The sequence below is a fragment of the Trachymyrmex septentrionalis genome, unplaced genomic scaffold (assembly GCF_001594115.1).
Source record: "Trachymyrmex septentrionalis isolate Tsep2-gDNA-1 unplaced genomic scaffold, Tsep1.0 scaffold62, whole genome shotgun sequence".
Classification (NCBI taxonomy): Eukaryota; Metazoa; Arthropoda; class Insecta; order Hymenoptera; family Formicidae; genus Trachymyrmex; species Trachymyrmex septentrionalis.
Genome location: NW_017305800.1, coordinates 3,058,273 through 3,071,677, shown reverse-complemented (window position 1 = coordinate 3,071,677; position 13,405 = coordinate 3,058,273). Strand labels below are relative to the sequence as shown.

The 13,405-nt window shown below is 48.6% G+C and overlaps 1 protein-coding gene across 1 annotated transcript in view; it reads right to left on the bottom strand.

The window, feature by feature from the left end:
* Positions 1-13,405, bottom strand: part of LOC108752915 (dachshund homolog 2) — a 204,410-nt gene that overhangs the window by 102,557 nt on the left and 88,448 nt on the right. The window contains 2 exon segments of the mRNA XM_018494127.1: positions 1,110-1,172; positions 3,988-4,216. Of these exon segments, the coding sequence (XP_018349629.1) occupies positions 1,110-1,172; positions 3,988-4,216 (292 nt within the window).

Genomic DNA, 13,405 nt, shown 5'->3' with positions numbered 1-13,405 from the left:
GAGGGGTTCGACCAGTGGTCATTGCCTTTGAATTGGAAATTACGTTTCGGACGGCCAAGTGTCGATTTTCACCCCCCGTATTAACGGCTCTCCGCCAGACGACTCGCCGCCGTGGAGGCGCGAGGCTTCGTTTCCCTCGTCGTCTCCTCTCGCTACCTACCACCTCCTCGGCGAGGGTGAAATTCAAGATTGTCGGAATGCCGCACGCAGCACCTCTTCCCTCGTCTTCTTTCTGTCTCGCGACCTTTTGTTTTTGCGGAGTTACGAGTCCAAACAGAGGAGGAGGAGAAGGAGGAAAAGGAGAGAGAGAGAGAGAGAGAGAGAGCCATAATGAAGTAGAGCCCGCTGCCTCGCACCCTCTCCGCTGAGATCGACGAGGGGGGGGGGGTGCAAAGCCCCTTTCTGAAATCAACCCTTTCGAAGTAGCGTTGGCTCGTTGGTAGGCGCGAGTATCTCGCAAGCGCTCGAATGATTTAATCCCCGAATGATGGACGGGCACGTCGCGACGATGATCTGCGTGCCGTGAAGTGACAAGTGGTTAGGATCACGCGGAAACCTCTATTACTCGCTCTCCGGCCGCGGCGGCGGCGGCGGCGGCTGTGTTGGTGTCGGATGAAACGGAGGCCGTCGGTCGGTTGGATGGATTTTGCGGCGTACAGGAGAGGGATATATATAGGGTGCACGGCGCGGTGGGAGAGAAGGGCTCTCGCACCATACAAATCATGTTGGCATTACTACGTCAGGCCTGGACTCAACTTGTCGCGCAACCGGAAACTCGATACCGCTTCCCCGGTAATACTGATTTATCGGAAGTGCAGCGGGCGGGCCTAGGCCCGCGTCATCGGGCTCGATGTATGCGCTGCGTTCTGTATTTTTGCTGCCGTCCGTGAGTGTGGCGCGATTTTTCCGGCTAATCGAGAATTACGGGTTCACGGGTGAACGGCGTTGCATGAACCTCCCCCCCCTTGCACGGGCGCTATCACTCGTGCGCTCGAAATTTCTGCGTGAAACCACCCAGCGATGACCGCAACGCCACGGTCCGGTACGATTTTTCCCCTCCCTCCGCATCCTTTATCCTGTTCCTTTTTAATACGATTTTGATGTCCTACCTTTCGAGATGTTTGACAATATCTTCGTAGGCAGCTCGGCAGTTTTCCCAAACCGTCCCGGACCTGTGGAGCACAAAACAAAAGGCGGTTACGACACGAACGAAATGAAGAAAAGAAAGCAGCCTAAGTCTCGGATAAAACGGCGACTATCTATAAATAAATAAATGTAAAATCAAAAGGGAAATGAAAGGAGAAACGCGTTGTTACGCGATCGTAATACTAGTCGCATAATCGCGAGGGGGCGTCCTCCTGTGAGAGGACACGGCTGATTGAGAGTCCTCGTTCCGTCTCATCTCGGCTACGACACGATTTCGACCGTTGCCGAACGCACCGAGAATGAAGAGCCTTTGATGTCGTTGATTAAAAAAGAGAGATGTCAGCGCGGTAGGAGCGGAGTTAATTTGCGACCTAGGATCGCACCGGTCGCGGGGGAGGGGGCAAAAAAAGATAGGGGAAAGAAATGGATAAGTTAATTTGGGGGGGGGCGGGGGGGACCGCGATCTTCGTTTGCGTAATATATAAATAGAAACGAAAACGGAAATCAGGCATCATCACGGCGCTTTGAAAATGTCCGAGTACATTATCCTGACGAGGAGCTCCGGGACCGGGAATGTCAATACGCCTGACACGGTTTCCACGGACTCGCGCGTTGACGATTCGTTGTGTTTGCACGGCGGGGAACGGATCTCAGTGTCAATTGAGAAAAGCGAGAAGGAAAAGCGAGGAGTACACGGAGAGGAAAGCCGTACGTGTCATCCGTGGAAACTGGTCGAAGAGGTCACGCAGGGTGACGAAAGGTTGGCGCGGGGAAGTTGGAGGCGGAGGGAAGAAGGAGATACGGCGGCGAGTTAAGGGGTGGCGACAAGGCAGGACGGCGGGGCAGCGGGGGTGGCGGCGAGGGGGAGGGGAAAGCGGGTGGACGCGGTGACGGTGGTGGCGTCGGTATCCCAGGATGGGGTTGCGTTGAATTAATCATATTCCGGTGTTTGTCGTGGCGCCCCCAGACGTAATCCGTCTTACCTCCCGATCTCTCTCGCTCGCTCGCTCCTCCGTCGCGATAGATTTGCATTTTAATTAAAAGCAAAGCGCTGAAATCATAATGCGAAACGTGCGGCGCCGCCTTCACCGTGTCATTATACACGCCCGCGCGTATGCGTGTACGCGCGTCGCTAGCACACACGCACACGTTTCTCTCGCACGTTGCTACATTCACTCGCGAACGCACGTCGTGTTGTTAAGAAAGATTGAGACGCGTTAAAAATCCGGAGCGTCGGCGTCGGCTTTGCATCGAGAATAATTTATATACAAAGTGCGTAAATCGAACTGTTTAAAGTGAGAGAAAAAGTATTTAATTTAATATGTGATTTTTTTTTCGTCTTCGGTCATTATTTATTGTATTCGACGAGGTTACCAGAAATCATTCTCCGACGTAGAACCGACCGAAAGGAAGAAATTATCAAATCCCTGTGTCTGCCGCTAAGTCCCTAAGATTTTCCGGGCGCGCGCCGCCTAAAGCGAACGCTCGAGCAAAGGGGGTAACAGTTAGGAGGATGGGGCTAATTACACGGGGCGGATGTAATCGAAAATTAAGGCGAGTCTCCGTATCCTCGGAAGCTTCGGCCGGTTACAGGAGCGTATCGCGGGAAGCGGGAACGTACCAAGAGTATCTATTAGAAACGCGTTAACAAATGCCGGGATTAGCCTCGTGTCTATCCCCTCGAGTAAGGATGAGGATGTAGCTCCTTTGGTGCTCCTTTCTCTCTCTCTCTCTCCCTCTCTCTCTCTCTCTCTTCTCTGTTTCTCTTTCTGTTTCTCTCGAGTCTTCGCGGCTCTCCACACACACACACGCGCGCGCGCGCGCGCACACACACACGCACACTTCACGAAGCCGAATAAGCCGCGATATTCGTCTTGGGACCGCGCGAAAGCGGCAAGGATTTGCCGTCTCAAGAAGGCCTTCGTGTCTTCAAAGATGGCCTAACATCACAAGAGGGATCTAAATGCTAGTAGAATCTCAAGGTCGATTCGAATTATGAATAATAACACGTCTTGAGACAACGCGAGAGAGATTTGCCACGTCTTCGTGCAGTATGCAAGATTAAGTTACTTCTCTTAATTATTTTTTATAAACACACGGCTTATTTATTATACGATCAAGCTGCCTTGCTCGGTCGGAAATTAAAATTCAATAAATTTACAAAACTCTCGCTTGATCGTAGATGTACATCCAAGAAACAAGATTAATTATCGACGCGTTAGAGCGTTCGTCGCTGTGTAACGTAATCCAAACCGAATAAACGACGAGCGTCTGAGAAAGTGAAATCGAAGGAAGACGCGAAGACAAAAAAAAAGAGGAATCGAGGGTAACGAGAAGAAGTGCAAGAAGGAGAAAGAGATCAAGCGGTGTCAAGACTCCTCGAATTTCCACGGCTTCGCTGTCTCTTCCAATCCTCTTAAAGTCGTATTCTTTTGGCCTCGCTTGGCCAAAGCAATCGCCGTGAGGCACTCAGAACGGATAAATCCAATTTCCGAATGAACTGTCGATTAGCGTGGAAGCAGGTACAAGAAACTATAGAATATCGAAGAACGGAACTCGAAGTTTTAATTTTTCAGAGGAGCACCGAACGAGAATTCCTATTTCACTCTCTGTCAATTTTATTGCGCCTCTCTTCGTGCGTCGCTTATTACCATCTCGTCCGATATACGACTTGTCCCCGGCACGTAAACTTCCTTGGGGAGGAAGGTAATGAAAATGTTTCCCGCTGCGCGAGGAAGCGCAGCTTCCGGAACATCGCAAGAGAACGACGAGAGTCTGCGGTTTCTCGACGCTTCTCTGACATGCCGAGATGGACCGAGAAAGGAAGAAGGGAAGACTCACCTCGCGAGGGCTTCCATGTTGGTCATATTCGGATTGACCTTGAGACCCTGCTCGGCCCGAGCCTGTGCTTGCGCTTGCAGGTGATGCGGTAGACTGGCCGGTGACAGGATAGCGGTATGTCCTGCACCTGGATGCCCGCCGAGCTGCATGAACTGCATGTGGCTCAGGTGCGTGGGTGGGTGATTGTATCCATTCGCCAGAAGCGGTGACTTTTCCATCCTTGGTACGTCTGCAAGCAGAATATACATGCATTTCAGATTCCGTTATATATATATCGTACGATTTAAACGCAACATACGCAACACGTGACGTACTATAACCACCCTCCTATCTCTCTCTCTCTCTCTCTCTCTCTCTCTCTCTCTCTCTCTCTCTCTCTCTCTCTCTGCGAAGAAACTGCGTAAATTCAATTATCGATCATCCTCCGCCTTTCATGGCTACGGCAATGGCCGGGAGGAAGGCTCGTGAGATGAGAGAGAACCAAAGACTGACCGGGAAAGGGGGAGGGGAGCGGCCGTGTATCCGGATTTCACCGGAATCGGGTGAGACGTGTAGCTTCTGGCGAGCCAAGGATAAAGAGCGCTTTTGCGGACTTGATGGATCGCTGTGCCGCTTAACCAAATATCAATCACAACAGGCGGCGGCGCGTAGCCTCTGCATATAATCTGAGCGTTGATTCGCGCGTCCGCCGTTAGACCCGTGTGTTTGCGCGACGCCTTAGCTAGCCACCGTGATGGATACGCTCGCGAATCCGTGGGGCCTCGGGTAAACCGCCGACCCGGGCGGGTTTCATCGCCTGACTGTATCGATGCCTCTTCTCCCCCCCCCCCCCTCTCTCTCTCTCTCTCTCTCTCTCTCTCTCTCTCTCTCTCTCTCTCTCTCTGCGAAGAAACTGCGTAAATTCAATTATCGATCATCCTCCGCCTTTCATGGCTACGGCAATGGCCGGGAGGAAGGCTCGTGAGATGAGAGAGAACCAAAGACTGACCGGGAAAGGGGGAGGGGAGCGGCCGTGTATCCGGATTTCACCGGAATCGGGTGAGACGTGTAGCTTCTGGCGAGCCAAGGATAAAGAGCGCTTTTGCGGACTTGATGGATCGCTGTGCCGCTTAACCAAATATCAATCACAACAGGCGGCGGCGCGTAGCCTCTGCATATAATCTGAGCGTTGATTCGCGCGTCCGCCGTTAGACCCGTGTGTTTGCGCGACGCCTTAGCTAGCCACCGTGATGGATACGCTCGCGAATCCGTGGGGCCTCGGGTAAACCGCCGACCCGGGCGGGTTTCATCGCCTGACTGTATCGATGCCTCTTCTCCCCCTCCCCCCCTCTCTCTCTCTCTCTCTCTCTCTCGTGGCTTATTTCCCATATATTCGATATCGAACGGCAGCACGCTTGTATTATTCTTCGTGGTTCGCCATCGTCTCGAATCCTCGATTTTTCAAGACAAACTCGACCGACTCTTTCCCTTCTTCTCTCTTTCTTTCGTTAGTCAGCAGCACGGAGCGATAATATATGCGTAGTCACGTTTTTTGATCGATGCCACGTACCTTCGGCACGTGTCTCCCGTCGCGAGGAAAACTCGCGAGAAGAACGACACGACGTCGCGCGCCACGTCTCGCTGTTTGTTATACCGACACGCAGAGCTAGCATCGATATGTTTTCCCCTAGAGTGTAATTCGGTGTCTATATGCAATCCTATACTACTCGGATAACGTAGATTTATTTCTTCGGCGTCTAACAATCACGTTTAATCACATTGTACGGCGTATCGTATGAGCGAATGCACACATCTATTTGAAACGTGTCGAGGTCAATCCTTCCCGCTTCGGGTGAGGATGAAGTCTCGAATTCTTTCTTAAGTGGAGTCTAGGATAAACTCGACTCGATCGATTTCAGAGGGCTCTCTATCGCGATTTATTGTGTCTTTCTCAGAACCGTCATCCACGCGGACCTGTGAAATATTGGATAAACTATACTGTTGTCATTGCCAATCTGACCGACGTGTACTTTTGGAGCCCAAGACCGAGCGCGAGAAAGAAGAAGGAGGAGGAGGAGGAGGAGGAGGAGGAGGAGAGGAAGAAGAGCAGTAGGGGTATGGAATGAGTGGTGCCTATTCATTACAAATTATCTAAATGGCAGTGATTTCGGCGGACCGGCTGGCCGTTTGACGAGTAAGTGGCGGGTTCGCCGGTCCCAGTGACTGTCATTCCGCGCCGGCTGCGGGCCAATTGGCAGCCGATGGCCAACGGGCGACCGAATCGTCCGACAACCACTGCGGGACCCGGCCCATGACCGGCCCTAAAATTGGACTTATTACAACTTATAGAGCGCGATTTGAACGCTCCGCTCAATAACATACATTATCCCCAATCCATATGATTTAATGAAATCCCTCTAAACTCGCCACTTAGCCTCAGTACCTTCTCGCGCAGCGCCCCTTTTTATATATGTGCCCTCGCACGGACTGGCACGTATATCGCGCGAAAAGAAAGGAAGGGTGAGACCGAGAAACGGGCACAAAAGCAAGAAAGAAGACACGTTATATATTGTAGGTACCTAAAACGTACGTTTCGCGATTTTACAGCTCCGACAATACGTATTTACCAACCACAATGCATGCAACGTCGGCATTCCACGATCGATGAAGACGTTTCGAGGTCCTTGACGCGTGTAATGCTACGCACATCGCTAGTCTTCCACGGAGAAAGAGAGATAAGAACGATGTGCGTGCGCGTTCTTCTCTTTTTTAAATGTCAAATATCCGTCGTCTAGTTCGACGCTCTATTCGTTATAATAATGCGAACACTCGAGAGCAAGAGAGAGTGAACATGCGACGCACAATTGTATCTGAGAATCGTCGCGTCTGGTAAGAACGGACATCTTTCGAGAAGACATCGGGCAAAGGCCCGAAAGAAGGGGGCCATTCCGGGCGGCTCAATCACCCACCCTCCGGTCGCTGGGACCCTAAAGCGAAAGCCAAATGCGAAAGACGATAAAACACAATTTGAGCTAAAGACTGCACTCCTATAACCTCCCGCCCCCTGCCTCCGCGCAGACGATGAACGCTCCCCGCCACCTCCCCTGGCCCTTCCCCTCCCGGAGCTGATGAGGTGACAACCCATAATTATACAGACCGCTTTCTGTCTGAGGCTGACTGCGGTGGCATGCAGAAGAGAGGCCTCCATCATCCTCCTCCGTTCTCCTTCGCTCTCGCCCCGCCGTCGCCTCATCTCTTACCTCTTACCCCTATTTCCTTTTCTTCATTCTTCTCCGTCTCTTTTCCGTTCCTCTCCCCCCCCCCCTCATCTGCGTCTCCCCCTTTCGCCATTCTTCTCCATTTCCTTCTTCTTCTTCTTCTTCTTCTTCTACTTCTTCTTCTTCTCTGTATGTGTGTGTGTGTGTGTGTGTGTGTGTGTGTGTTTCTTATTCTCAAGTTGGTCCAGGAGGTTCCGGGCCTCAACCGCCCTGACGCTTAATAGTGATATGTACGTTTTCTTCACGTGAGGAAGAGTCGAAGGTGGAGCGAGTCGAAGCGAAATGACGGAGGGGGAGGAGGTAGACTGACCGGAGTAGTCGCTTCCACCCGTGCCACGCCGTCCCGTGCCCGTAGGAGAAGAATAACTTCTGCTACTTCTTTCCTGGTGTTAATTACAAAACGCGAGAATAAATTGCCGGGCTAAATGAGTGCCCGGTATCTCTCGTCGGTCTTGTCACGTCTCTTCCTTCGTCCTACGACTCGCCGCCGCCATGACGGTCGAATGAATGAAGGTTGAACACCGCACACGTATGCACAACAAATGGAATTTATGAAGTATCGTAAAATCGATTTTTTTCTCCTAGTAAGTGATAAACTACAACATTATATATATCCCTGTATGTAATTCAAAAATGTATTTCATCAAATTTCAAAAAATTTTACATATATATATATATATATATGTGTGTGTGTGTGTGTATATATATAAAGAGAAAGGTCAATGTAGGTATATTAATATTAAGTCACAATTTACTCTTCATCCGATATAAATTGATCAAGCGAAAATTAAATTTGCATAAATTTTCCAACGATAGAAACTACTTGAGAACAGTGCAGCCAGTTTCGTGTTTGATCTTCGAAAATATTTTCCCCCGAGGCTCGCGCGTCGCGGGATTCGACTCGCCGTTGCGGTTCTTTTCGTCTTTTAGGTAAAGGACCGTGCGCTTCTTTCGGTCGACCAACTATCGGCGAACAGAGGGCCACGTGAAATTATTCGGAAGATATGCCCTTTGTGTTCGCCCTTTCTCCTTTCTATCCTCGATGTACCCGCGATCCCGTCGCCATTGTTCTTACCAAACGACGAAGTAGTCCACGCTCATCCCGCTCCATCATAAGCACGCTTATATATGTACATGTAAGAGCGTGTTTGTGCTTAGGCACGTATACGTTTACCCTTGACACCGACTCCCTCGAAACCCTTGGATTTAACCCTCGAACACCGACCCTTCGGCTACGGCCGATGACATCGCGACTCATCTCGAGTACCGCTGCTCTCTTCCGCGTCTCCGTTCCGATCGTCGAATCGTAAACCCTGACTCTCGATTTCTCGTTCTATTAAGACAGTACGTCAGTGATCGCGACGTTTATCTAAGCGCAAGAATCTGGGCCGATCGAAGATAAAATGGAGTGTAACGGAGAGACGTGCAATTGCCGTGGTATGTACACATGCAACGAAATAACTAATATTGTTCTTCGAGCGTGTGTTGGTACATAAACACAAGACGGGAAACACAGTTTCGCGCAGAAGGAATCCGGTTTTTCAAGTAATCGAGAGCTGAAGCAAGCAACCAGTCAGACAGCCAGCCAGCCAGCCAGCCAGCCAGTCAACCAGCCAGCTTACCAGGCGAACATCTCAGACCAGCAAGTAGGCAGGCGGGCAGCCATCGAGGTAGCTTCCAACGTCTGTTGAGTTTGGAAAGAACGGAGGAGAGAGTGGATGCCAGGTAGGTATCCACACCTCCTTGCTCCTCCTCCGCTTTACCGTATTCCTCTTTCCTCGTCCTTTTCCTTCTCCACCATCCTTCTTAATCGATCGATCGGACAACACGGAACATATTGAGATACACAGGTATCTCGCGACTGACGAACAAAACAAATCTATTTCTTATTAACCGCAGACAATTATAACTTGAATAACTCACAAATGATATTCGTACAATACTTGTTACGATACTTGTTAAGTTAATAATACTAATTTTAGTTTAATGCTTATCAATGCATAATGTAGCGTTGTACGTTTAAGCAAAAGTATTTCCCGCTATTTCTCACAGTTCTTCCATGTCGTGGAGAACGTCACGAGAGTATTGAGACGTAAGCATTTTACAGTCGATAAATAGAAGCTTACGGAGAAGGTTACGAGAGGTAAGGAAGAAGAGAGAGAGAGAGAGAGAGAGAGAGAGAGAGAGAGAGAGAGAGCAATCTTGTTCGCGGTGCACTAGTAATGATAATAACGTACGAGAGAAACGGCAGGACTTTCCTTTTCGAGACTACACCGCGAGATACGAATCCTTAGAGTCCTTCCTCTGCCTTCTATGCCTCTTCGTGTGCCGCTAGAGTTACTTCTGCTTCATCCCACTCCTCTTGCACGCAGTTCAGTATTTGTTCTTTCTATAACGTCTCTTCTTCGCTCTATGAGAGAGAGAATCATCCACACAAGGGCAGTAAACCCTTTGATATATAGTCGAAGGTTTTTAGAGTTCTGTCAGCCACGCCCACAATCAGCCTTAGTATTATTTACACTCCTCGTGCTTCGTAGACGATCATCTCTCTCATAGATCTCGTCCTTTTCTCTCTTTCTACGTGCCTCTTTCTCTTCTCCTGCATTCTCTCTCTCCGTCCTCCTCCTCTTCTTCCTCATCCAAGTCAAAGCTAACGTCATCTCTCTACTAACCCCTTCCCCTTCCCCTTCGTCTTCGTCTTGATCACTGGCCTTTCGTCCGGTAAACTTTTTAACGATTTCCTCAACGTATCCTGTCGCTTTGTCTTCGGGCGCTCTGCATAATATAACCAAGTGCCAACCCGGAGGCCGTTGGGGATCTTGAATCTTCTTTTGTTCCTATCCTATCTACTCTCCCTTGCCCCCACCTTTTCTCCGCGATCCTCTTTCGCCTCGCTGATCTTCTCCAGGAGGGCCGCCAAGCCCTCCGACGAACGTACTCCGAATTTATAAAATTAGGTACGATCGCGGCTGCGTCTCGCGAAATTATCTATCCCCAACGACCTCTTACTACACTCCTCTCTCTCAATCGTACCCGCGGGGCCAGATTTCGGGTTTCGTTCAGCGTCTAAAAGCGCACCCCGCAGAAAAAGAAAGGACCGACCAGCGCCGAATAAAAATCGACGCATATTTTATTCGACGTGAAATTTATCGGCTCGACGAAACCGCCCAAAATTTCAACGATCCGACTATCTTCCGACGCCGTTCGAGCGCCGATTGATTTCGTCCAATTGTCGACGTTTACCGCGTGTTGTTCTCCGTGATACGCTCGGGGCACTCGATCGCACTCGTTTGCACGCAAGGTACAATCTCGTCTCGATCGATTCCATTTCTCTCGAAAGATAAGAAAGAAGGGGATCTGTTGAAAGGCGCGTGAAACGTCAGACGATAGAGACAAACAGACAAAACATTACATTTCGAAATCGCTCCGGCCGTCACGAAAAATTGTATCCGAGGCTAATCTCGAAGGTAAATCTCTCCCGCGGGCTAATCAAAAGCAAGGATCAAACCTGGGGCCCGTGTTCCCGAACCATCTGCCTCCGCTGCTGCCCGCCGGCCAGCGTTGCAATAGTCCGGCCCGGCTATCCGCGTGGCGAACTTTCGTTCAGTCCCACCCGGGTCGATACTTTTCACTGTGATCATGCAACATCGCTTAATCCTCTGCATAAACATTGTATTGTATTTCGCACAGGAGAGATGCTCCCATTATATCATATTTTGTTATTAATATTTTCTGACTGGATGGATCCAGAAGCTGGTACGGGCCGCTTTTGTGCATCGACGAGCGTAAAAAGAGGGAGAGAACGGGACGGAAAAGGACGATGGCGCGGGAGAGACGGAGAGCGAACGGTACCGGTTTTCTCGATCGTACGATACCCGCCAGGTATTTTCATTACTCGCGATCTAGCCTAAAAAATATAACACCGAACTCATATAAACGTATATCGTTCAATCATATTGTTCGTTCATAACTATTGATTATATATTTATTTCATAATAAATACAAATAAACATTTCTTAACATACTCTTTCTTCGTAACATATATAATAATAGGATATTTCAAATTAACGAACGGTATTGTATTTCATCAATAATTGGTAAAAGCAAATGAAGCTAAAGAGAAATTCATCACAATCGATGCAGTGGTTGCAACCGAGCAACATTACAGCGAATCCCGCGTACGTAGTCGCAATAAAGCCACGAACGTTTATAAAATTTTTACGATGACCAGGAGGGTTTATGTCCTTCGACATGCACCACGCGAGTCCAATTGTTGAGCGTTTTAAAGCCCCGCGCGTCGTCGTTCTGCTGTGCGTATTTATCCACGCTCACCAGTCTGCGCGGACGACGTTGTTTATCATTTTATGCGATTATTAAAGCAAAGATTAAGCCGAGGCCGTTAAAGCGGCGCAACGTGCGCGAATTACGCTGATGCGGGGGGAATCAACGATTCGCGGGATCCACCCCCTTCCACCGGGATCTCTCGCAGAGAACGCAGTAAAATTTGACATTTCCAGGTACGCGAGAGGCCACGGCTAATTTGTGAGGACGGTTGTTTTCACGCGCGTAGCACCGGTTGCGGCGCACAAACGAGCCTATCATTTTTTGATCGCTCTCGAAAGACATTCGCCCCCGCCGTCAGGCCGACCTTTTACGGGCGGAAAACAGCAGCCGGTGTCGATTCCCATTTGCTCGCTCTGTTATTTTTCTGTTAGCCCTCCCACACCCCGTGGTTACCACCGGCCGGCCTTTGCTTTTTATTTCCCGCATCGCGCGCGTTTGTTGGTCACGAGGGCCGCGCGTACGAATTACACAGAAATATTCGCGCGCGGACAAAGCGGCTGGCTCGTTGATTCGCGAGTTAATTGAGCGGCGCGGCACACTCGTCGGACCACTAACGAGTAAATTGTTGACTACCACCACCGCCACCATCACCACCACCACCACCCACCACCAACGCCATCGTCATTGCGCCATCGGGCCGGCGCGAGACCGCGTGCGGAAATTGTACAGATTTTTTAGCCAATTAGTCGTGATTTTAATCGCAGGAAATTGCCGTCACTTTGCCCAAAAAGCGTTTCACTTTCGCTGATCTCCTCTGTCGGTGTCGGACTCGCGCGGTTTCGAGCACGCGCGCGATCGATGTAACGTACCTCGCTCTGTCCCGTACACGAATCGCATTAAAAACATATAGATTAATACAGAAAATACCGTACTACATCAAAGGAATAAAATAGTTTCCTCGCAAAGTGCAAAAGAGAAAGTTTTCTGGAACGTGAGAGCTACTGCAGGATATCTCAAGTTTCGATAAATCAATGACCGGCGGAAACATGAGTAAAAAAAATCTCGAGACACTATATTGATAGCGTGATGACAGATTAATTACTACGTGCACAGTTTTATTTCTTTAGTTTATCTTTAAAAATATTTTTAATTTTAAAACCTGTACACTAAAGGAAATTAAATTTAACAAATATTTCTTTAAATAGTTCTAAATAAATATTCGCTAAATATAAACATTTATTTGATACAAAAACTGTTAATTTCATTTAACTGTCATTTTCTTATAACGTGATATTTATTTACTTATAAGTGAATGTTTACTTAGTATCATTCAAAAAAATATGTATTAAGTTACAGTAAATTTTTTTCAATGCAAAATATACACAAATATGTCATGTAAAAGTTTAAAACAATCACTGTAATCATGGTACATTCTTCAGCTGTCAAAACTATATTATTTCATCAATTATTTTACGCTTCTATGTGACAAATCGGACAAATCAGCTTGTCACTAATTTTACTGCAAGTTTCAGGATTACAAAATTATGTTTTGAGAGAAAATAAAAAAAAATAAAGCAATTAATCTGATGTCATACAATCAATATGGCATCTCAGATAGCTCAGTCTTAAAATCCATAATTTCGCAAGATATACGCAGTAATGATTTTTCGGACGATTGGACTTTGGAACAGAATCTACGGAGAATCCTAGACCTTACGGTGGATAGGCGGATCCACGGGAGCATCGTAAATGTGCCTCCAGGTCTTCGTGGAATAAAAAGGACAAAGTGCAGAGCGCGAGGACAGTCGTAATTAAGTCGTACTGAAATTCCGTCGTCCCTCGTGAGAGCTTTGAAAGGCGGCACAGATTTTATAGCT